At 33.7% G+C, this 24,674-nt stretch overlaps 4 protein-coding genes and 1 pseudogene across 5 annotated transcripts; 1 reads left to right on the top strand and 4 right to left on the bottom strand.

The window, feature by feature from the left end:
- Positions 1–434: 434 nt before the first annotated feature.
- Positions 435–1,019, top strand: LOC110696341 (pectinesterase inhibitor 11-like). The gene has a single exon (XM_021873632.1). The coding sequence runs from the start codon at positions 435–437 to the stop codon at positions 1,017–1,019; it is 585 nt and encodes a 194-aa protein (XP_021729324.1).
- Positions 1,020–1,489: 470 nt separating this feature from the next.
- On the bottom strand, positions 1,490–5,586 carry LOC110696324 (GDSL esterase/lipase At1g33811-like). The gene is made up of 5 exons (XM_021873618.1): positions 5,100–5,586; positions 4,665–4,795; positions 3,507–3,755; positions 2,477–2,738; positions 1,490–1,945 (listed from the first exon to the last, which is right to left on the bottom strand). The coding sequence occupies exons 1-5, from the start codon at positions 5,368–5,370 to the stop codon at positions 1,716–1,718; spliced, it is 1,143 nt and encodes a 380-aa protein (XP_021729310.1). The 5' UTR covers positions 5,371–5,586; the 3' UTR covers positions 1,490–1,715.
- Positions 5,587–7,603: 2,017 nt separating this feature from the next.
- On the bottom strand, positions 7,604–11,893 carry LOC110696281 (AIG2-like protein D). Its single transcript, XM_021873563.1, has 5 exons — positions 11,632–11,893; positions 11,148–11,220; positions 10,962–11,054; positions 10,392–10,475; positions 7,604–8,121 (listed from the first exon to the last, which is right to left on the bottom strand). Exons 1-5 carry the CDS (start codon positions 11,769–11,771, stop codon positions 7,975–7,977), a joined length of 537 nt encoding a protein of 178 aa, XP_021729255.1. The 5' UTR covers positions 11,772–11,893; the 3' UTR covers positions 7,604–7,974.
- Positions 11,894–15,692: 3,799 nt separating this feature from the next.
- LOC110696280 (F-box/kelch-repeat protein At3g23880-like) lies at positions 15,693–18,456 on the bottom strand. Of its 2 annotated transcripts, none has more exons than XM_021873562.1 (2): positions 16,836–18,456; positions 15,693–16,086 (listed from the first exon to the last, which is right to left on the bottom strand). In XM_021873562.1, exon 1 carries the CDS (start codon positions 18,046–18,048, stop codon positions 16,843–16,845), a length of 1,206 nt encoding a protein of 401 aa, XP_021729254.1. In that variant the 5' UTR covers positions 18,049–18,456; the 3' UTR covers positions 15,693–16,086; positions 16,836–16,842. The 2 variants fall into 2 exon arrangements, with proteins under 2 accessions (XP_021729254.1, XP_021729253.1); XM_021873561.1 differs by having other exon boundaries at positions 15,693–16,035.
- A 1,164-nt stretch (positions 18,457–19,620) lies between these two features.
- LOC110696340 lies at positions 19,621–21,922 on the bottom strand (annotated as a pseudogene).
- Between the last annotated feature and the right edge of the window lie 2,752 nt (positions 21,923–24,674).

The following is a 24,674-nucleotide window of genomic DNA, read 5'->3' as shown; positions in this document are numbered from 1 at the left end:
ATTAAAATACAAGCTTAAAGTCCTAATCTACCCTAATCAGCTAATAATAACAACTGAAAATTAACAATTAGGCATTGTCCATAGAATTGAGAGGTTTAAGCCCCCTTAACCTCTTCCCTTAATCTAAAGTAAACAAAACTCTATTATGTACTTCGTATGAATTTTAGCAAGTTTCAAATCCTTCTTCTACTAGAATGCATCCTACTCCTGTCATAACAATCTTCTAATTAATTCAAAATTTTATCCATATTAGATGATCCTCAAAATCTACTAATATTCCTTTTATCTTATCATATTGAAAAAAAAAACTTTTTTCTACCTCGATATGAATTCGACCTGAAGTCAAACACCCAACAAACACACTATATATATGGGTTCATACAAACTACTTTTCCATCAACCAAACTAGAACAAACACAACCAAAAAAAAAACAATGGCTCGTTTTCTTCTTGTTCTCTTAGCAATAACTTTCATTCTCTCAATTTCTTCATACTTTTGCGTTGCAACAGACACTCCTGCTACATCCTTCATCCAAAAAACCTGCAACGAAACAACTTACACAACCCGTTGCTTAAACACCCTCCTACCCAACGCAGACCGCATCAACGGCAACACCAAAAAGGCCACACGCCTCGCCATCATGGCCACCGTAACTGAGGTTCAATCCACCTCAAACGACATTCAACACTACGCTGATCTACTACCCCGAAGATGGACTCACGAAGTCGAGTCCCTCGAAAACTGTCACACTGATATTGCTGATTCAGTCGTTGGGTTGTACACTGCATTGGAGGAAACTAATCACTTGGGTGGTGGCTCGAAGGATGATAAGGAGTCAAGGAGGCTAAACATGGAGAACAGTGTCAAATCTGTGGTTAATGCTATTGATGATTGCGCGAATCATCTTCAAAAATCGAAAGGTGGGTTGATTGTGGTTAGAAGAGTTGAAGAGATTTTGCAACCTCTTAACGAACTTGCTACTAATGCTGTTAACCTCGTTCATCACATGGAGTTTTAATTTAAGTCTAATATTACGTACGTTTAAATGTACTCCCTCTGTTTCTTAAAATTCTTTATGTTATCCGACTTTGGTGCTTAAAGAAACGGAGGTAGTAATCAATTAGTTAATTTAATTACCTTTGTTTTTTATTTTTTGTTTTTTTTTTTAATTTTTTTTTTATATATGTAGTTTTAATTTGATTGTTTTACTACAATAGATTGCAAAAGAATATAATATAATTGTTTATGTTTTCCCTTTACTATAAATGGTTGTACCTTTTTTATTTATAATTTTGTTGCATGTATAATTTGGTTGCATTATATTGCTTGTCCAATGATAAAATACAATACAATATTTCAATATTTGTCATCTTTAATTACATATTAGCTAATTTTAATTTTAAGAAAATCATTGAAACGAATTAAACAAATTCGTTCTCATATAATAAAATTTTGTTTTTTTCCTCATTAGACAAAGTTTTCAAACTTTGGCCTCAAAAAGTTTAGTAATTAAAATTTGTGAGTATTTGTTAGTTGCAACTAGCTATTGCCCCTATTATCAAGGGTTATATTGTATCCTAGCCTTATAATAATTACCATGATAGCAAAGTATAATTTAAGATGTTAAGCATAAATTATCTACTATCCTTGAATTGTTATCTTAATTAGGTGTACAAAATAATGTATCCTACATATACAAAACCTTAATATATAATTAGAGCATTGCTAGCTGCTTAATGTCAATAGGGTATGCATACGAATGCGAGTCGTCGTTGTAAGCCTTCTTAGCAAGTATGATGTGAACCAATTCAGATGGATGAAAGGCATCCCAATACAAGTACTTCTTGCGATCTGCACAAGGAGTCTGGAATGGAAGGCATGTAATCTCGCCGCCATTCGAGTAATTCCCTACTCCACAACATCCTACATCTATCACATCAAACCCTGAAAATAAAAACATACACCATATTAATATGTTTTATACTATATCACTTTTTCTTAATGAGATTCAAATCCGTAACCTTTGTGTCACACTAGCTCTGATACCATGTTTATAGACCAACTCAACTAAAAGCTTAAGCTGATGGTTGAGGCTCAGAAATATGTTTTATACTCTATCAGTGAAATATGAAACAAGCTAAGTTTAAGATGATAGTTAAGGCCTAAGAGTGTGTTTTATACTCTATCACTCCCCCTCACATGAGAGCTCGTCGTGCTTGAAGTGTGGATGTAACATAGGCCAAGGAAGGGTGGATGAGATCCGAACCCATAACCTTGTATCACGCTGGCTCTTAGTGAACCACCTCAACTACACAAAAGTTTAAGCTAATGGTTGAGGTCTAGGAATATGTTTTATACTATATCAGTAACCTTGAGGTCATTACGTTAAATCCTCCCAACTGCTTGGGAGTGAGGTCCTTTACCAAAAAAACCGTGAAGGTTGAGGTCAGATTACGTAAGAAAAAGAATATATACCGTAAAATTGCCTGTTAGATTCGAATTCAGTGCATTCTCCAAAATAATCCAAGTAGACAGATTTGGCTCCAGGCAAACGACCATTGTTAAAAGTATCAACCAGGTTTCTAAGGCCGATATTGAAGAAGTTGACAAGATTATTTTGATCTTCATTACAAGGTCTTTCTCCTGTCACGTTATCCTTCAATCTATTGATAGGAATGCACCCCATTTTCCCAATTCCTGGTAATACCATCTTCCTAACTCCAAGATTGTACAAAGCCTGCATGTAATATATATTTTGATATCAATTGATTAATATATATGTTGAGCAAAACAAGTTATATGCATAATGAATGCAAAACTAAGGGTTTGTTTGGCATCAATTTTGGTTTTCAGTTTCTTGTTTTTTTGAAAACCAAAAACCAAAAAAAGAAACAAGAAAAAAGTGTTTCCACTTTTCTGTTGTCAGTTTTCAAAATTATCATAATTTTAATAATTTTATATAGTTTTTTATTCATTATGAGACTCATATCATATACTTATAGAAAACAAAAAACCAAAAAACAGAAAACCACAGTAATGCCAAACGAAAGTTAGTAATTAATACTTATGCAGTTTTTTTTTTTTTTTTTTTTTTTTTTTTTTTTTTTTTTTTTTTGACGCAAAATACTTGTGCAGTTATGCTAACTATATAAGTTGATAGAATAAGATCAATCTACGTTGTTTTCGTCTTATTTTGGAAACTTGTTGCTTATTCTTACTAGCTCCCAATTTAATTACTTGCACTAGCTATTTGCCTATATGTGATGCTCACTATTATTTCACTCGCATAAAATCTTGTGCAAATAGTAATGGGACAAGTAAATTGAGACGGATAGAGTATTAAAATCACACCAGGTCTTACTTATATCATATTTTACTAGATGATCATGGTCGAGTTTAGAGTTCGGCTTAGATCTAAAAATTCAACCTAGGGTCGGTCATATATATTCTTGTCAAAAATAAGTCGGACCAGTATAAAGTTATGGATAATAGAAATTAAACAAACCGTAAGTTGACGCTCGTAATCTTGAAGAAGGGATCTAGCAAACTGAGGTGGTGTGAAAAGAGCAGAAGTAGGATATTGCCAAGGCAATAAATAATTGTTGAGGTAGTCATTGTTTCCCATTCCAGAATAAATGATACATTTGCTTAGATAATCTTGTACGGCTTTCTCATCTCTTCTAAAATGCTCCCTTATTTGTTCAATCACCTTTTCGAAGTTCCTTATTTGTCCATTCATTGGTACATTAATTCCCTGCATATATAAGAATTGAATAAACCTTTCTAATTTGTAATTAAATTTATATAATTAAAATGCATGATGTTTAAGCTAATCTAGCTAAGCTAGAACTGAGTTCTAATGATTAGTCCAATGCTAATCAAATCCAATTGAGACTAGCTACATGCCTACATGTATTTAAGTTCAGCAAAAATAATTTCAGTTCAGTAAAAATAAAGTGAAGTAAATGGGGCCTTAGCCATGTTCATTTCACCTTTAAAAAATAATATTCAGCAAAAATAATTTCAGTTCAGCAAAAATAAGTTCAGTTCATTAAAAATAAGCACAGTTCAGTAAAAATAATTACAGTTCAGTAAAAATAAGTAACTTTAAAGAAGAATTATTACAGAAATTCAGTAAAAATAATTTCACTTCAGCAAAAATTAAGTAAAGTGTAATAATTATTATTAGTATTTACTAAATTGGATTAGTAAGAATTAGTTTTAGTAAGTATAAGTTTTTATTAAAGTTTTAATCAATAAAAATTAGTTTATTTAATAAAATTAAACTTTTGTAAAGATCATGTGAATTAAACATGACCTATAATTAACTTTTAATAATGTTTGATCTTTTTAATAATTAAATTATTAAATGAGGTTACTGAAATAAAATTATACTCTAAGAAATAATTTATGAATATTGAATTCTACAGATTACAAACACTTTTAACTTATTAAAACTGAAATTTTCTTTCAAAAAAAAAATAAATAAATAAAACTGAGAATTTTAGTGAAACTATAAACTGAGAATTTTAGTGAAACTATGTTTTTTTTTTTTTTTAAAAAAAAAATGTTAAAAGTATGAGCCTAATTTTAGAGAAAATAACATGCAAAAAAAAAAAATGATCAAAGATGTAATTTGCAAACAAAATAGAAAATTTTGTACCAGATAATTGCCAGTCTCATCTCTAATCCCAGCTGCTCCTGATGCAAAATTAGCTCCCTTAAGGAAGTCACCAACATAACTTGATGATCCTGAAAATGGAGGAATGTAATCCACAAATCCTAGAATTTCAGCTGTAACACCACCCGATTAATAAATACATAGTTAGTTACAAAATGTTATTAATAAAAAAAATATCAAATAAACATATGATAAAAAAGTACTTATTTGTCATGAAAACAACATTCCTTTTAAGACCATTTTTCTATACATCATACACATCTAATTTGGTGCTCATAAAACGTACTAAACATCGTCTAAACCACAAAACTTCAAATTTAAAAACAAACTTCAGTACAAAATAAGAGAGAATCCAACTCGCTGTTTTAAAATAAAATAACATAGTACATGCAAATTGAGAGAGTCCATTCCGCTTACCCAAAACATCAACAAAAGTTCGACCATTGGTAAAACGACCGGTAGGCCCTAGAGGGAAATCGATACCATAAGGCCAAAAATTAGATTTCACAATAGTGAAAATATTATTGTTGTTACCATTATCAACCAAAGAATCCCCAAATACAAAGATACAAGGTACATCCACTTCCATGTCTACTTGTATTGATGAGTTCCATGCCTTAGCCGTAAAACACAGCATAATTAATGTGATAACACCAGAAAAACAACTTCTTTTGTAACAAACCCTCATTTCTATAATTTTATATCAACCTTTTTTTTTTAATTTCTTGAGAAAACATACCACATTTATCTAACATATATATAGTTGGTGGTGTCATGGAAATCATGCATGTATGTTTTCTACGGTTTTATAAGCTAATAAGGTAAGGAAAACCCGCACTACTCAACTTCCTAGCAAAGAATAGATAAGGCTACGTTTAGTTGACCATATTTTAACGCCATTGTTTTATTTAATTTGTGTGTATGAGTTTAAATAAATTTAAGCCAGATTATTTCATATTTATCAAAAAAAAAAAAAAAAAAGGTTAGACTGTCAAAAATAATAAAGTTAAATAGATCTATAATATATTGAAAAAAGGTTTCAAAATATATATATTGAAAAAAATTCTATAAAATAATTAAAAAGAGAAAATTACTTGGAATTTGTTATGAATGCATGACCAGTTGTATTATTAGAGACTAATTCTTCAAACGGCCAAATCAGGAATAAAACTAAAAGGGTGAGTCCAATACTAAATTGATGCATTTTTCATGGAAAAGATGCATGCACAACAAATTCCAAGTAATTTTCCATGAAAAGTGCATCAATTTAGCAATGGACTCACCCTTTTAGCTTTATTCCCTGATTTGGTTGTTTGAAGAACTAGTGTCTAATACAATTGGTGACTTGGTGTCACACACATCATAGCTCAAATTATTATTATAGCTTTAGATACAAGACATTGTCTCTATATCTGGACGCGTACAAGGATATGTATTCACGAATTGAAACATACCATGGTTTATCGAGAGTTAATTTCCACATTTCCGTTTGTATTGTCCTTGTAGCTCATTTGTCAGGTTGCATCTCAAAAAATTAATAAATTAATAATTACAAATTTGGACCAAGCTAGCGATTACATTGTCCCTTTTTCCCTCAAATTTTAAAAACTCAATTCCTGATTTTTTCTCCATTTACTTAAACCCTTTTTTCCTCTTGTATACCTCTGGAAGCAACTAATCGAAACGCATATAAACGAAACATATAAAGGTAGGAGAAGGTAGACATTAAGGCAGTGTTTGGTTTGATGTAAAAGGTTTTCATGGAAAATGAGTTTTCATTTTTTTTCCCATTTTCCTTTGTTTGGTTTGTTAAGGGGTGGAAAACAATTTTTCCAAGGGTGGAAAATTCCATCCTTTATGATGGAAAACATTTTCCTTCCCAAAACCAATAGGTGGTTCCTACAGGCGCCTGTACGGTGCAACGTACAGTCGTTTTGTAGGAAAGAACATGATATATAAAAGTAATGAACATATAATTATAGTGAAAAGAACATACTATTAAAATGTAATGAACATATACCTAAAGTAAAAATAACATACTATTAAAATGTAATGAACATATATTTAGAGTGAAAAGAACATACTTGCACCAAAAAAATAAATAAAAAGAACATATGTTTATGTTCATTGATCAGTCAGTGTAATGTACTTTATTTGCAACATAATGATCATTGCTTAATGTGAAATGTTTATTAAATTTTGTCTTCAAATTAGGGTGGTTATATATAGATAAAATTTATTACATAATATTATCATGTTCTTTATTAACACTGCAGATGTTCTTTAGATATGAAAAAAATATATAAAATTGGATGTTCGTTACAAAATAATTATATGTTCTTTACAAAATAACTGTATGCTCTTTACAAAATAGTTACATGTTCTTTTTGCATTTTTTGGCTGTACCAAAAAAGGTATAGCCGCCTGCACCTTAAAATTTTCATCCCAAAACAAGGGAAGCCACATTTTCCTCTCTCTTCCTTACCTCCTTTTTTTTTTTACTTCCCTCTCATTCATCCTTACATTTCCACTCTTATTTTTTATTTTTCTTGGACTTTTCTTGTATGCAACCAAACAAAGGAAAACTAATTTGCAATTGTGTTTTTCCTTGAAAATATGTTTTCCATGAAAACTAATTTTCCATTGAAAATGTTTTACATTAAACCAAACGGGGCCTAATAGGTAAAAGCAAATTGTTGATAACGTACAGAAATTGCTACTACAGAGTAGAAATCGCTTTTGTTAACTTTTTTTTTTTTTTTGGTGTTCCACCCGGTTCACCCTTTGCTTTTGTTAACATTTGAATAGCAACAAGGATGTAAGCATGGTCAGCCTTCCTAATGATCTTATGTAGAAGATACTGTTAAAATTGCCTATATTGTATTGTCTGACATAAGTCAAGACAGAATAAAGGAAGCATGGTAAAATAGCAACTACAAAATATAGCCAGCTTAGAAGCTCTATTAGATAGAATGACCTGCCTAATAAGGAATATCTGCAGTCTGATTGGCATTGCTATAATATATATGATCATGAGCTCATTTGCTACAATTAACCAAATTCCATCAATGCCAAGTAAATGTTACACCATTGAATAAGTTCCAGCAGTTTCATGTTCAATTAGAAACCATAGCTCTACCATTCTGTGATGGAATTCTGACGATAAATGACAAGAACTGGAGAGCTGATGGCAGTACAAGAGGATCATGAAGATAATTACTGTACAGAGCAGCAATACTAAGAGAAGATGGCGAAGCTGTGAAGCAGAACACAGGCTTGAACCAATGGCAGATCAGGGCATGGATGATTTCCCGCCATCAACGGATTGGTAAAAGGAATTATATGTCTCCACTCTTGATTTTGATTCAGGAAGCTCAAGTTCTTCCACGAATTCCTTAGTCATCTCGATAAAATCCTTCATATGAGCAGATTTCCATTTCTGAAAATGTGCAAGGGGAACGAAAATTAGAGACATCCTAAACCTTTTAAAAGAACATACCATCGTCTAAGAATTGAAAGTTTAAGAAAATCATACAGTAAATAACTCCATCTTTGAGCAAAAGTGCACACTAATAAAATTATTCCATTAACAACATGCCAAGATAAGAATACATGCATTGGGAATTCTGCAGAGTTCACAGGGAAACTTCACTTGTGAAGCATATTGTGCTGATTAGACCATAGCCTAGAAGAGAATTAGACAGGCTAAGATGACATCTGAAAGTTCTAGATGTCTGATGTTAGACCAAACAAGATGATTTTGGACATCCTACATCAGGGCTAATGGTGAATGTTGTCTTTATTTCATTTTTTATTTCTAAAGCGGATCAAGTTGTCAATAATTATCCTTTCTAATCAGCTCCCAAGACCTCCCAACCCAAAGATTTACACCATACAACCAATTGTACCAAGGTACAACCATGGATACTTTTATTTGCCTGTGTGTTCACAAGGTACAAGCACACACTATGGTACAAGCACATACCAGATTGTACCTTGTAAATTGCCCTCTCACAGTAATCTCACCCCATTAATAACGTAATATTCTGATATAATCCAAAGAGTAAGGTAGGCTATGTTGATCAAATAAATCAGAATAGAAGCATGAGGCTCTTGAACTTTCTCTCTCTCCCCTTTTCGCAAGAATATTCCTTACAGGTTATCTAAATTTCTAACATCACTATGCAAGTACCCATGACATTGCACAAGTCAAGGTGTCGAACCATCGAAAAGAGCTCAATATTTTTGAGAAAAGAGAAGAATGAACACAAGAAGTAGTTCACCATCATAGATTTCAAAAATGACACATTTAATTGAATACACACTACTTTCTGCGAACACCATGAGACATTTGGAAGTTATCCTACAAAGAGAGGCTTAATAGTTATGGATTTCGAGTATATATGGATAGGGTTAATAATTATTATACAACAGTTGTAACATGGATTTTGCTCATATATGTTTCAAGATGTAATTCACTGACCAATGATTCTAATCATCCAATCCAATTGGTGAATCAACCAAGGTAACCCAAACAAGCCTTATTGGTAGTATATTACTGATCATTGAAAAGTGTCCTGCTAAGGTGTAAACATTGTTATAGTGTTAGGATTAATTTACAGAACTACAGTAATTGTGGTTCAACGCTGAATATGGAAGGACTAGGATAATAATTTTGGGCCTGGAATCATTTTCTGAGAGCAAAATGGTCAGGATTTTTCCCTTGCATGACCCCCACCCCCAACAACCTTTACCAGAAGGAACAAGAAAGAGTGAAAGGAACTCTTGATAAAACAGTTAAGCAAGAAAGGACCACCAATTAGGCTCCAACTACAGGAACATAGGGATTCGCATAATACATCAAACACTCAAATCCTTGGTAAGGCAGAAGCAATGATGTTAATAAATAATTACCAGCACAACAGCATGGTTCAATTTCATGTAAAATGGATGACACAATCCATGTTATACATAGTATACATCTAAACTTACTGCAGCAGCAGATATGGGCAATAGAGCATGGATCTCCACGATTTGCCAACAAGTTCATTGGATACTACAACCAGTGGATATTCTAAGATCAAACTACTTGTAATCAACTTTTAGTCATATTATGGAAAGCAACTCTCCAGGCCAGAAAGCGAGGCATAAGTTTGTTCTCTTGTAAACTTACAATACCCACTTACATTAAAATAACTCATTTTCATATGCTTATACTGAAGCCAGGAAGACATCAAGTAGAACAAAACAATGCTAGACCTCGGTATGTTTTACCATACCAGAGAACAATATTGTAGACCAGATTGTACTACATTTAAATATGCATCTGCATATGCGATAAGTGAAGTTAGTAAGATTGTGTTGCTTTGAAGTAGATCAAATTGCTTAGATTCCTTTAAGGATCACTTTTTAAGAGTTCTACAAATTATACGATGTATCAGATAACACAATACAGATAAGCTATAAATTCCAGAGTCCTGAGCTTAACCCACAAGAATACATTTCACCAACAAAAACAGGTATACAGGTATAACACAGCTCCCCACCCCCCACCCACACACACATATACAAACATGCATACATCTACACTGACGGAAAGAAAAAATTGAAAAATGTAGAACTGTACCTCTTGAATAACAAGGGTGAATTATAACTACAGAGTAATAGATAAATGAATAACAGACGTGAAAAAAAGGGGGGGGGGGATACCTCAAAATCCCAATCTCCATACAGGTCTGGATCGTTTTTATTATTCCATACATATGCATATGTCTGCAACTTCCCCAAGTTGTCCTACAAACAAACATTCAGTCACACATGTAAGATTGTCAAATTATACACACATAGCAACACAGTTATAATAAATTCAATATTTCAGATGATATTACAAGTTTTGAAACATTACGCATATGTCCAAGTTAAACAGTTGAACTAACAAAAATGAACTAACTTTTACATATCAGCAATCAAAGTATCTAGCAATTTATCATTTGGAAATCGGTGCAGCTCAGCTGATAACAAGAAGATATTTAAGTTTTTAGGGCACTAAGGGCAGTAAACGATCAGGAGAATTGTGATCGGAACTTCTCTTTAAAAATTCTCATATAAAGTCTTTTCATGTAAGATCAAATGATGAATTAATTTCTTAGAAGATGTATCAACAGATACAAAATTCTAGTTTCCATCATACACCCATCAAACAATCTAGACGTAACAATGTAGCATCATAAGCATTTCAAAACTCAAGATCCATATGAAAGAAGAAGAATAAGAATTTACCACAAGAGTGACTTCTACTGTATCTCTAACATACTCAATATCCTCAAATATATCCAGAATATCCAACTCAAGGTTTGTGACGCCCTTCAAAACCTGTAGCAACATCATTACCAGGAATAAGTACATAAGAAATGCAAATTACACCCGAATATAGGATAGACACCTTGAAAAAAAACAAAAGCATACCCTGCCAAGCACTTTCTTGTTCTCAACAGGCAAAATTGCTGGATAAACTCGACCTTTGATGCTAAATCGCTGACTGCACAAAAGTCATGCAAGCATTTACCAAAAAAAAAACCCAGAAAAACAAGATACAATCAACAAAGTATAGTAACAGACAAGATTACACATGAAATAACATTTCTTTTAATCCAATTTCCATTTAATCACAAATTAAACCTATCCAATTCAGCAATCTTACATACTTGTAAAAAATTAGGAGTCAATTTCCAATCTTTAATCACAAATCCATCAAGAGACATTCAATTACAGTCCACAAAAATAAAATTAAGCAAATACCCATATCACAAAATGTAAAAACAAGTAAACCCATTTGATCAAATCATCAAAACATGCAATTAAACCATAAATAAGAATACAATTGAAAGCATAAAACATGCAATTAAGAATAAGCAATGGAATAATTAAAGGGGAAGAGAGAGAGACTGACAAATCAGGGAGGGTAGCAGGAGTAGAGGAAGGGACACGATTGAGTAAGACTTGAACGACTTCATCAGCCAAAAGACTACCATAAACGAAAACATTGTGGTATCCTTGAGAAGTCCCTCCTGTAGTCATGCTCATCGCCATCTTCTCCCTCAAATTGGGAGGTTCAGTTTTGAGCACAACAACGAATTGGGAGGAAATGGAGGATGTTCTTCTGTGTTGTACTGCGTATTTGTTGTTGCCAAATGTCAAATGTCGGGTGCTTTAAAGATTCTAGGATGACCAAAGTAAAGTGAACAGATTACAATGGGTGACTCAAGACCCTCCCCACAATACTCTCTCAACTATTTTGAGCTAGCTCACTATTGTAAAAGGTGAGTCATGGGTGAGGCTCCCCCTCTTTCAAGTCACTAACTGCTCGGCACATGAGCCAAGTAATATACAAGAAGATGACATGTGGAAAAATTTTGCATTTTTCATTTAATTTTTTTACCCATAATTAATAATTCGTACTCTGTATCAAATAATTTTTTTAAAATTGTAGTGAGCTAACTCACCATTGTAAAAAAAAAAAAAATAGTAACTCAAGTAAGTGAGATATGATATGGAAGAATTAAAATTGGAGAGAGAAATTGTGAGCTACTCCACCAATGTGAATGCTCTTAGGTTTTTGTTGTTACACTTCTCTTTTCACGCGATATTCCACTTACTTGAGTCACTATTTGTTATGCATGCCGGATCTAATAAAATTTTTACAAGACTATAATTAGGAATGGCAACGGATCGGATTAGGACGAAAAATCTGATCCGACTCGTAATTTTCGGTTCCGAATCCGGTCCATTAATACGGACCTCCGAAATGATCCTTTTTTTTTTTTTTTTGTAATGTCATATACCTATAATTGCTTGTATTATCATACCAATTAAAAGATAAACCTAACATATTTTAATTATAAACTAAGGGTCTGTTCTCATTGACTAAACTCAACTGAACTGAACTGAACTGAATTGGCTGAACTGAACTAAACTGAACTGAGTTGAGCTGAACTGAAATGAATATTTTATTAGAGAAGGAAATTAGGAGTTGAGTTGAACTAAGCTGAACTGAACTGAACTAAACTGAGCTGAATAGAATAGAACTGAACTGAACTGAATTGAATTTCAACGTAAGAAAATAGGTCATAAGTTACATAACAAAATTTTGCTACAAAACAAGCAAATAATTGTCCCAAGTTATAGAGCATATGCTTATACTCTCGGATTTGGACTGGGATCGGACTCCGTCGGACTTTGCATAGGGTCCAAGTCCAATCCACCTCCTATTTGGATTCAGATCTAATTTATCGGATTCGGATTCGGATTCGATCTAATTTTAAACGGATTCGAATCGAATTTTTTCCTTTGGATCGGATCGAATTCGAATTGAACTCGGATTATATTGCCATCCCTAACTATAATTCTAGTCAAAATAAATAATATAAAAGTCAAACTGTTGTAAGTATAAAAAACGAAATTATATAAAGCACAGAGTAACTAAATATTGTAATAAAAATTTAAAACATACTAAAAGAGCTCAAATCAAAACCTTATCAGTACTTCCGAACAAATGGAGGATATCAAATTATCAATACATCATGCCCTCTCACTTATTAAGCTTCTTAGGGTTTTAGGGTCTGTTCACATTTACTGAACTGAGCTGAACTGAACTGAATTGATTGGAGCTGAACTGAACTGAACTGATTGGAGCTGAACTGAACTGAACTGATTTGAGTTGAAATGACTATTTTATGAGAGAGGAAAATTAAGAGCTGAACTGAACTGATTGGAGCTGAACTGAACTGAATTGAACTGAATTGATTGGAGCTGAGCTGAACTGAACTGATTGGAGCTGAACTGAACTGAACTGATTTGAGCTGAAATGAATATTTTATGAGAGAGGAAAATTAAGAGCTGAACTGAACTGATTGGAGTTGAACTGAACTGAACTGATTAGAGCTGAACTGAACAAAAATGAACTGAAATTAAGTAAATGTGAACAGGCCCTTAGTTTGATAAGTTGGAATGCATTTAAAATCAAATGTGATACACTAAAGTAAATATTGGAATGGGAATATGGGATGGAAAACAAATATATTTGGAATCTAACATTAAAGTACAACATAATTCATAGTTAGTTTACCTTATTTAACTTTTTTTTTATTATTTTTTTATTAGGAAAGCACAAGTCATAATTGCATAATTTAAGATAAAAATTTCCTTACTTAGGGCATGTTCTTTTCCGTTGAAATTCAGTTCTTTATGTCTAATGATATTGCTCATGATATAAAGCCAAATTTCATTCTTTTAAGCTCTTATTACAAAAACAACAACAACAACAACAATAATAATAATAATAATCAATAAGTAATAAATAATAATAATCATCATCAATAAAAAATAATAATAATAATTGAAATAATAATTGAAATAATAATACTAATAATAATAATCAATAAATAATAATAATCATCATCAATAAATAATAATAATAATAATAATAATAATAATAATAATAATAATCATAATAATCAATAAATAATAATAATAATAATCATAATAATCAATAAATAATAATAACAATAATAATAATAATAATTAATATCAATAATTAATAATAATAATAATAATAGTAGTAATAATAATAATAATAATAATAATAATAATAATAATCGGTAGTTAAAAATCACTAATTAATAAGTTCAGTTCAGTTCAACTCAGTTCAGTCGGAACAGGCCCTTAGAGTCATGTCATCAATCCACAATCAATTAATTCCAAAAAAATAAAGTTATAAATGAAATATATTCAATATGGGTAGATTTTTTTGAAACGCCTAAAATAACACATGAGACTAACATTATGAAACGAATAGACTATTTCCTCCGTTTCTAATTACTTGACTAACATTCCTAAAATGGAAATGTCATAATACTTGAATGATTTACAAAAGTATAGCTTTTTAAAAACTTATTCACGATTTTGCGTTGGAATGAAACTTATTTACGAAAATACAGTCCACGTAGGCTCGGGAATACATTTAAGGCAAATTTTTCTTTAAGTAGCGGTTTGTCTTTAGTACTACACAAGTAAGGATACGGAGTAACAATTTCTAAAGGGTAAAACCGCATTAACCGCTACTTGAGGTAGCGGCTTTACTCTGGAAAAAAAAAAACCTTATCCGAGCTTACGTGGACAATTCCGATGCAAAAGTGTAAATAAGTTTTCAAGTAACCATACTTTGGTAAATCATCCTATTACTCGGCCCATACTATATTTGGTAAGCTTTGGTAGATAAATTTTCTATATTATTACCCTCATAAAGTGCACATGGAGACAACTTTTAGGGGTTAAGGTGAGTCATGTGCAACAAGAGCTACAAACTACAATTTCTCTCTCCTCTCCTAAAATATTGTGCCAAAAGGCTATGAGTCTAGTAAATAGAAACAGAGGAAGTATGTAATATCAATAATGTCTCTCTTTGAGGATTTATAAACCTCATATCTATTCGAACTATGCTTGAGATTGTCACGAGCCCAACAAAGCTAGGTTATAGAGAGTCAAGAGTTCTTCAAACATGTCATTCTCCTCCTAATTTTTAATACATCCGGTAAAGTTATCACCCAAAATAAGCCAACATTTTCTGTTTAGCCTCTGATCAAGTTGCTCTATAGCTCACTCCGGCATATAGAGAGCTGCTACTGCTAGTGACAACTTCTACTTCTGTAACTCCCATACAGATAATTTTAACTCTAGAAATTCTGGCGAATGGAAGCTCTTCGTGGCTACTGTTAGTACATCAATGATTTCGCAGTAATCCATGGAGGATCAGCCTCTAATGTCGAACATTGATTTTGCTGAAGAATGAAGATAGCTAAACTAAAACAAATATTGTATGACAGACAGAACTGGAGGAGTTGAAGCATAAGAATAAAAAATAAAAATAATCTGCTCAAAGGGATGATAAATTGCAGAAGAATCAGTACAAGCTACAGCACACAGAGGGATCAAACTGTATACCACTGGTGAGAGTGCATCAAAACAATTCTCATATATCGGAGTAAATAAGATTTTTTCCCCTTCTGACCTTCCGTAGGAAAGTATGTTGCAGCAAGATGCCGTTGCTTGATACAACCAATTTTTTTTTACAAAAACCGAAGGACCACATTAACTTAGTTTAGTATTAGTACAGAGAAGTAGTAGAGTTTCCTGGTATAGATAATCCAGGTGCACTCTCAGAAATTGGCAGAGTTTTCAGTCACTAGCAAAAGCTTTACTACAGACCGGAGGAGGGGTACTCAAATTACATGATTGATACATGGTATCCAGATTGCATCTTGCCTGCTTGGCCAAAATGTCTGCTACAATGTTTCTCCTTCAATATTCATAAATCAGGCTTATGTTAGGTTGCTGCTGCAGCTGATCACTGCAATAATTGACATAGGGAGTCGCTTGATACAACAATTTAGTAAATAATCACTTTTGATTGAAAATTTATTCATGATAGTTCACCTAGAGGTTAGATGATCTCCGGTTAAAACATGTCTCATTGTAATTTATTAGTATGCAGGCATAGAAATAGTAAAAAAGAAGTTTTACAAGAAATTTGAAGTTGAAAAATAAAAACATTTCCAGTCCTTTTTTCAGAACAAAAATCAAATTTTCAATATGAACTAGGCCAAAATCACTGTTAATTTGAATTTACAACTTCAGTTGTCTTACGAATGGAGCTTACATTGACATACGATATTTTTTTTTTCCTTCTCCTTGATGGCAAGAAATATAGATAAATCCGAAGACAAACAATTATTAGAAGAGGCAAATCGGAATTCAATGACTCTCTCTTCTTCTTTGTGAAATTCTGTCATACAAATACATAGTACAATACTTCGTATAATTTAACAGTCACCCTTCTACCTATGCAAATAAGTTTGAATTGTACGACAGTTCTCAAACACAGGCATATTATAATAACCACTATAACCCAATAAACTTATTGAAATGTATACACCATCAACAGAAGCCGAAAGTTTGCCACTTTTTTGTTCTACAATCCAGTGATTTAAAAAATAAAAATCTTCAACCGCAACAGCATTAGCATTGCATATAATTACCAAAACAGCAGCATTCAGATTTATAGAAATTGTACAGAGCAAACAAAGTATGAACACGTACCTGATGACTAGTCGGTGGTGTAAGGTAAAGTTAGGCTTGGAACATAACTAGCAATCCAAGAGTTCCCCAGTCTATCAAGTGTTGCAAGTTGGATGTACTTGACTGGATTTGAGCTTGGGTCAACAAGTCCAAGTGTTGCACTTCCCACCAAAATGAAAAACTTGCCAGACCTAGTGAATCCACTCAATGCAACAATGTCGATGTCTTGTGATCTGTCTCTGTCGAGTAGAATAGTTTCTACCATCCCGGGCCACTTAAATATATGTATTGCAGCGCCATTACCACCCATATAATCCACATACTTAGACAAACACCCTCCCATGACACACAAACAATAATCTTCGGAAATATGACCGGGATCCAAATTCAAGTCCATATAGTTGTGAAACACCTCATGACCTAAATCGAAAGAAACAATTTGTACATTGTGACTATTAATCTTAGCCGCGATCCAATACAGAGTTTCATTAACCAAAACTCCTCGCGTCAAGTGGAATGAATAAGGAAACCAACGAGAAATTCCATTACTACAGAATTCAAATCTTTCATCTGACATACTTTGCAGTGAAAAGATATCTTGATAAAGTTGATCAGCAATTCTTGTCCATTTATTGGATTTCAATGAGAAAACATGCACCCTAATCTCTAGAGTAGCACCCAATTCAGTAACCCTAATAACCTTATAATCATCAACATTAGAAACATACCCAAATCCCCACGAAACCCGATTAGGGTTAGACCAATCAATTACAAAATCATAGTCTATATATTTTCTAAATTTGCCAATAATAGGATTCCACAAAATGAAGAAACTACCAGATTCAGAAGCTAAACATACTAGTCCATTACATGTGCCAATCAAAACCAGGTTTTCATCAGAATCAACACCAAAATCAAACCCTAATTTCGCTATATTCTTGTTGATGTTAGTACTAAATTCATCTTCAACAGCATCATCATGAGAATAAAGATAATGGTTATCCCCATTTTTCATGAACAAGTATTGAATTGGGGAAGAAGGGTGAAAAGAGGGAGATGATTGAACGAAAGCAAGCGCAAATTGGGGAGAAGAGAGAGTAGAATACCATAATTTGGAAACTAGTTTGAACTGCATTAGGGTTTTGATGGGCAGCTTAGTGAGAATGTGGTAGAAAATAATATCGGGTGGGAGCTTGAGAAATTGCTCAGCCATGGCAGAATCTTCATCTTCCATTTCTGTAAACCTCAGCTGCACTGGTGGTGAAGTCGGAACAAGGGGTGGTGGAACAGCTCTCACTCAAGGGAATTTTTGCGATTGTACCCCTTTATTTGGGAGTATACAATTTTATTTTTTTTTTTGTTTTTTTTATGTTCTATCCTGTTCTAATCCGGATTCGGAGATCAGTTCTGGGTGGTTAGGTCATCTCCCGATTGTTATTGGGGGATACTCCCTCCGTTTTTTAATACTTGATTCACTTTTCTTTTTCAACCGTTTTTAAATACTTACTCTATTTCCTTTTATGGAAAGCTTTTACAATATTTAATTCACTTCTCACACTTAATGGACTCAACATAATACTCTCTCTCCTCCTATTCTTCCACTACTTTTACTTTTTACAATTTTTTTATTTTCTCAACTACCCCACTACCTTCATATTTTATTACTTTCTCCAATTTCTCCTAAAACTCCGCGCATGAAGAAATGGAGCAAGTATTTAAAAATAGAGGGAGTAGTAAATTAAATAAACGCGAAATTCCACGGGTGTGACATGAGTTCGACTCCTATAGTCCTCCTCTTATCATTTACTCCCTCCGTTTTTAAATATTTGCTCAATTTCTCCATGCGCGGAGTTTTAGGAGAAATTGGAGAAAAATAATAAAATATGGAGGTAGTGGGGTTGGTAGAAGAATAAAAATTAAAAAATTGCAAAAAGCAAAAGTATTGGAGAAATTGAAAGTGAGAGAATATGAAATGAATAAAATATGATATTTGTTGGGTCCACTAGGTGGTAGAAATGAATTAAATATTGTAAAAAATTTCCAAATAAGAAAATGGAGCAAAGTATTTAAAAACGGATGAAAAAGGAAAGTGGAGCAAGTATTTAAAAACGAAGCAAGAATAAAAGAAAAAAAAGTGCAATCCGTCAAAATACTACGTACTCTGACCCGTTGTATGAGTTGTATCTATTAGAAAATATACATTAAAATGCAATTAAACTTATTAAAAATTAAAAAGTATTTATTAAAAGATAAACAATCAAACTCATTATAAATTAAAAGCTATCTTTACATGGGTTAAAACTTAGTATAAAAATTATTACTATATACAATTACCCTCAAATTTAGGGTATTTCAATCTATAAATAAACTAAAACAACAACCGCTGACATCATTATTTTTTTCAAATTGTACACATGTCAAGTTGTGGTTGAAAATTTTCCCGCCTAAATTAATTGCTTATATCATATTTTTATTTTTATTTTTATTTTTACCTTAAATTATTACAATATTTTTTTTAAACAATTAATATATTATATTATATTCCATATATTATATTATGATGAATTTATGAGCTGAGTTACTATATGGTTTCAAAATATAATTACTCCCGGTTAAAGAGTACTTTGTATTGCATAATTTACTTAAATTTATATTCTTATTTCAAGATTAGTTAGATCTAAATAGCATTACTATTAATGGTTATATTTAATAATTTATCTCATACAAGGGACATATGTAGAATAAATATTTATTTCAAAGAATTTTTTATGTCGTGCATCGCACGAGGCTTATCTAGTAAGCTTAATAAAAGTCCACCTTATTGAACTCAAATAGCAATTCCAATTGACCTTGCTCTGGTTACATAACAATTAAATAAAATAAAATTGCTTTGGTTTCATAGTAAAAAATAAAATAAAATAAAATAAATAGTTTATGGACTTATAGGGTAGCTGGGTAGGGACTTTTTATCAATCTTTTGATGCTTTTTATTTGTTTCACATGAACAGAGGGAAGTAACAGGGTAGCCCACCCAGTGGCAAGATGGGATACTTATGGTTATTCAGAGTTTGTCTGTATGGATTCGTTCCCGCAAAGTCTTTTAATTTTAGCAGATTCTGATTTATAATAAAATGTCTTCCTAACGTTTCCTTAAAAAAATGTGCAAAAGAAACCGTACAAGCCAAAGCACGAATAGAATAAAGATCAATCTGTAAACCTGTATGCCTAAAATTGTAGAAATAGGAATAGGGGAAGGAAGCAATACGAGAACCTCCAAGCCTATCAAATCTTGCAAGTCGCGTGTACTTAACTGGTTTTGAGTTTGGGTCTACAAGTCCAAATGTTGAATTTCTCAGAACAAAGAAAAACTTGCCAGTCCTTGTGAATCCAACAATGTTTTCACAGAACTTTAAATTAAAGTTGCTGGAGAGACAAATAATTTCGATCATCCCAGGATACTTCAGCATACGTATTACAGAAACATCATTCCACAAATTTACCCCATATTTAGACAAACACCCTCCCATCACACATAAAAATCTATCTTCACACATAGAATTGGAATCAACACTAATGTTCAAAACAACACGAAACTCCTCACAAACTAAATCAAATGAAACTACTTGTATACCCCATTCATTAACCTTAGACACAATCCAACCTTAGACACAATCCAATATAGAGTCTCATTAACCAGAACTCCTTGCATCGAGTGGAATGAATAGGGTAATGTCGAACGCGGGTCGGGGCCGCACCCGCAAACCAAGAGAGAGAGTCCACTTCACAAGTCTAAGGAGGTTCCATCCCAAAACCATATGGCGATAGGAGGAGTAGCCCCTTAGCCTTATAAAGTGTTTAACTCTCTCTTTTTCAACCAATGTGGGACACTTACATGTGGTGGCACTTGAGAGGTTTATTCTTCAACACTCCCCCTCACATGTAAGGTCCCTTTTTAACTTTGTCTCATGTGATTTTTCGGGCTAAAGTGCTTCTTCACTCCCCCTCACACGGACCTACTCTTGGCCCAGTGAACTTTAGCCATTTAAGGTCGCATATCGTGGGCCTGACTCTGATACCATGTTAAACGTGGGTCTGGGCCGCACCCGCAAACCAAGAGAGAGAGTCCACTTCACAAGTCCAAGGAGGTTCCATTCCAAAACCATATGGCGATAGGAGGAGTAGCCCCTTAGCCTTATAAAGTGTTTAACTCTCTCTTTTTCAACCAATGTGGGACACTTACATGTGGTGGCACTTGAGAGGTTTATTCTTCAACACTCCCCCTCACATGTAAGGTCCCTTTTTAACTTTGTCTCATGTGATTTTTCGGGCTAAAGTGCTTCTTCAGGTAACGATCCAGAAACTCCATCAGTTACAACACTCCTCAATGAAAAGATATCTTGATAGAGTTCATCAGCAATTCTTGTCCACTTGTTGGATTTCAATGAGAAAACATGAACCCTAATCTCTAGGGTAGCACCCAATTAAATAATCCTAATAACCTTATAATCATCAACATTAGAAACATACCCAAATCCCCACGAAACCCGAAAAGGGATAGATAAATAGCCTTCAAGTTCATCATCAAAATACTTTCTAAATTTGCCAATAACAGGGTTCCATAAAACAAAGAAATTACCAAAACAAGAAGCTAAACATACTAATCCATTACATGTACCAATCAAATGAAGCTCTTCACCAGATTCAAGCTCTAGATCAAAATCAAACCCTAATTTCACTAAATTCTTGTTATTGTTAATATCAATCTCATCTACTTCAACATCATCATCATGAGAAAATATGTAATAATTTTTCCGATTTTGAATGAACAGGAATTGAATTGGGGAAGAAGGGTGAAAAGGGGGAGATAATTGAGAGTAAAACAGAGCAAATTGATGAGAAGAGAGAGTAGAATACCATTGTTTGGAAACAAGTTTGAATTGTATTAGGGATTTGATGGGAAGTTTTGGAAGAATATGGTGGCGAATTAGATCATCTGGAAGTTGTTTTTGTTGATGAAGAACTTGTTCACCAAATTCAACCATGGCAGTACCTGCATCATATTCCATTGTTCTAATTTTCACTCTCTGCAACAAAGATAGTAAATTGAAATATTATGGGAAAAATAGAAAAAATAATGGCACAAAAATATAGGAAAATTTGGTTTTGAGCAATTTACTTTAAATTGTGTAAAATAAATGAATAAATAAATTACTATAAATTATCTTAATTTTTTTTTAAGGGAAAAATTATCTTAACTATCTCATAAGCGTGTTAGGGTATTACAAGGTATATCAACATGTCATAATGTTATTGTTCGGATGCTTGAGTATCTTTTGAACTCCGCTTGGCTAGAGTAAGTATGAGGGCTCCGTCTTGAGGTCCGAGAGCTCGGTGTCCAAAACAAGGAAGGTTAGCTGCCCCGAGGGTGTAACCCGGGAAAGCCCTTCCAAAATGCTTAAGTCAACGAATGTACTTTCTAGAGAAAGAAAGTATAGAGAGAATACTTAAAAAAAGAAAGTAGAGAGAGAATTATGAAAAATTTCCCTTCATTAAGAGCATGAATATCAAAGAGGATATATGTCCTCTTGTATGGTACTTTTGCTGATTTGGAGTAATCCTCTTTGATGTTAGGTAGTATAAAGGATCATCAAGGGGAAGAGGATTCTCATTCATCCTCATCTGGTGAAGGATTATTCACCTCGTCCTTTGTGCCAAAGAGGATGGAGCAAATCAGCCAAAACCCACCGTTTGAGCAATTTTAATGGACAAACCACGACGTTTAGCTGATAAAAAAAAAAGAAATTGAAAACTTACTGACATATGACAGAAACTTCAAAGTAGCAAAAACAAGGGCAACGGCTAGAATTTCAATTTGGCCTCCAATTGCTTGACAAGTGTCAACCTTTTATTTGTTTATTTTTAACAAAATTTTACTACCTCAAAATATGTATAATGGTAATTAGTGAAAAACGGTAACTTATTTTAAAAAACTGATTTCACCAATGGCTTTACAGTGCGTTTCTAGTGCGGCTGGCCGCACGGTGCGGCAGGGTGCCCAATTAGTAACCCCTAAAGTAACCCCTCAAGTAACCCCCCAAGTAACCTCACTAAAGTAACCCCTCTAGTAACCCCCAAAGTAACCCTTCAAGTAACCCACAAAGTAACCCCACTTAAGTAACCCCCCTACTAATTCCCCAAGTAACCCCCAAAGTAACCCCTTAAGTAACCTCTAACCGGACCAAGTAACCCCTGATCGTACCAAGTAACCCCTAACCGGACCTAGTAACCCCCTTAGTAACCCCTGACCGGAACTAGTAACCCCTAACCAAGTAAGTAACCCCTAATCCTACACCACCTCAAAGCCTTAAACTTCACCACATCACCACCACCTCTCGTACTCACGACCCCACGCCACCAGCAACCACGGGCAGCAACCATGCTACCGCCAACTCTGATCCCCAAAACTACCCTAACCATCAGCAACCACCAACCTCGCCCACCAACCACCAGCAACCCACATTAACCACGCCCACCAATTGCGCCTACCAACCCACACAATGAACCACCAGCAACACACAACAACCCATACCCACTCCGATCCTAAAACCCACCCTAACCACCAGCAACTCCGATCCCAAAACCACCCACACCAACCACGCCCAGCAACCCACACCTGACCACCGTACCAGATCGACCACCTCACCCTCCTCACAACCCGCGCAACCAGATCGACCACCTCACTAGATCGAAAAATGGAGCTTCGAAATTTGGGGGAAATTTTAGGGTTTGGAGCTTCAAGCAATTCCTCATAATCTCACTTCAAATCTGCAATTCACCACAAACATGAAGACGACGGCGGAGATGAAGGTCGATTTGGTTGATTTCGCTGGCAAAGATGAAGCGAATACGACGGCGATGGAGGTCAGGTTCGTTTGAAGCTTTCGCCGGCAAAGGTGAAGACGAAGACGACAACGACGGAGGTCTGGTTAGTTTGGAGCTTCGAGGAGCTTCGGCGACAGCGAAGATGGTGACGGCAACGACGTTTTGAAGCTTGGAGGAGAGGATAGGAAAGAGAGAGGAGAGAGAAAATGAAAAAAAAAATATATGGCTGGCCGCACGGTACAGCCAATCGTATACGAAACTTTGTGATGGCTTTATTATTTTTTTCTCTATAAAATGAATCTAATTTTGGCCATTTTTTATGCACTTTAATTTTTTACCTTTTTCACTCCTTCCTCTTTTTCCTCTCTTTTTATAATCGGTAAGGAAAAAGGAGGATATTTACTTATTTGTCTTTAATTTCTTGTATTTGTTGTACTTTAGTGTATCAATTAGTGTTTTTATTCCTAATTCCATGTGTTATTGTATCAAAATATTGGTAAAGTATGGTAATTTTTATTATGTATGCTAATTACGGAATACTAATTATTATTATTATTATTATTAATGTTGATGTTATTATTATTATTAGATCTTATCAATAACAAACAATGAATAATAATATGGTGGGGTCATATTTATAGTATAAAATATATCATGAGGATACCCTTTGATGTGGGAAAAATAAATGGAAGAGGATGGAAGAGAGGAAAGAGATAGTGGAAAATGAAGTGGATGAAAGAGAGTGTGAGGTGTCAAAATAGGGTAAGGAGAGAGAATGAATGAGAGGATAAAACCATCCTCTCCAATATTCATGCTCTAATGAATGATGAGATATTTATAGATGTACTTTTCAGGTGTCAGTCTTGTACTTGAGTAGACAGATTAGGGGTAAGCCCGTACTTTGTTATGATTAATAATGGGCTGGACCATGGAGGGGTATTTTTGTCATTTCAGATGCATTGGGCTTAGGACATGTAC

Source organism: Chenopodium quinoa, unplaced genomic scaffold (genome assembly GCF_001683475.1).
Source record: "Chenopodium quinoa cultivar QQ74 unplaced genomic scaffold, ASM168347v1, whole genome shotgun sequence".
Taxonomy (NCBI): domain Eukaryota; kingdom Viridiplantae; phylum Streptophyta; class Magnoliopsida; order Caryophyllales; family Amaranthaceae; genus Chenopodium; species Chenopodium quinoa.
This window is presented reverse-complemented; position numbering and strand designations above follow the sequence as displayed.

Excerpts from the sequence above, each read along its gene's own strand:
- LOC110696341 (XM_021873632.1), top strand. The coding sequence starts at position 435 with ATGGCTCGTTTTCTTCTTGTTCTCTTAGCAATAACTTTCATTCTCTCA.
- LOC110696324 (XM_021873618.1), bottom strand. The coding sequence starts at position 5,370 with ATGAGGGTTTGTTACAAAAGAAGTTGTTTTTCTGGTGTTATCACATTA. Across the intron at positions 4,796-5,099 it reads AACTTTTGTTGATGTTTTGG|CTGAAATTCTAGGATTTGTG; the intron begins GTAAGCGGAATG and ends GTGGTGTTACAG. Across the intron at positions 2,739-3,506 it reads ATTACGAGCGTCAACTTACG|GCTTTGTACAATCTTGGAGT; the intron begins GTTTGTTTAATT and ends TATTACATGCAG.
- LOC110696281 (XM_021873563.1), bottom strand. The coding sequence starts at position 11,771 with ATGGCGATGAGCATGACTACAGGAGGGACTTCTCAAGGATACCACAAT. Across the intron at positions 10,476-10,961 it reads CAGTAGAAGTCACTCTTGTG|GACAACTTGGGGAAGTTGCA; the intron begins GTAAATTCTTAT and ends GTTTGTTTGTAG. Across the intron at positions 8,122-10,391 it reads ATGGAGATTGGGATTTTGAG|AAATGGAAATCTGCTCATAT; the intron begins GTATCCCCCCCC and ends GCACATTTTCAG.
- LOC110696280 (XM_021873562.1), bottom strand. The coding sequence starts at position 18,048 with ATGGAAGATGAAGATTCTGCCATGGCTGAGCAATTTCTCAAGCTCCCA.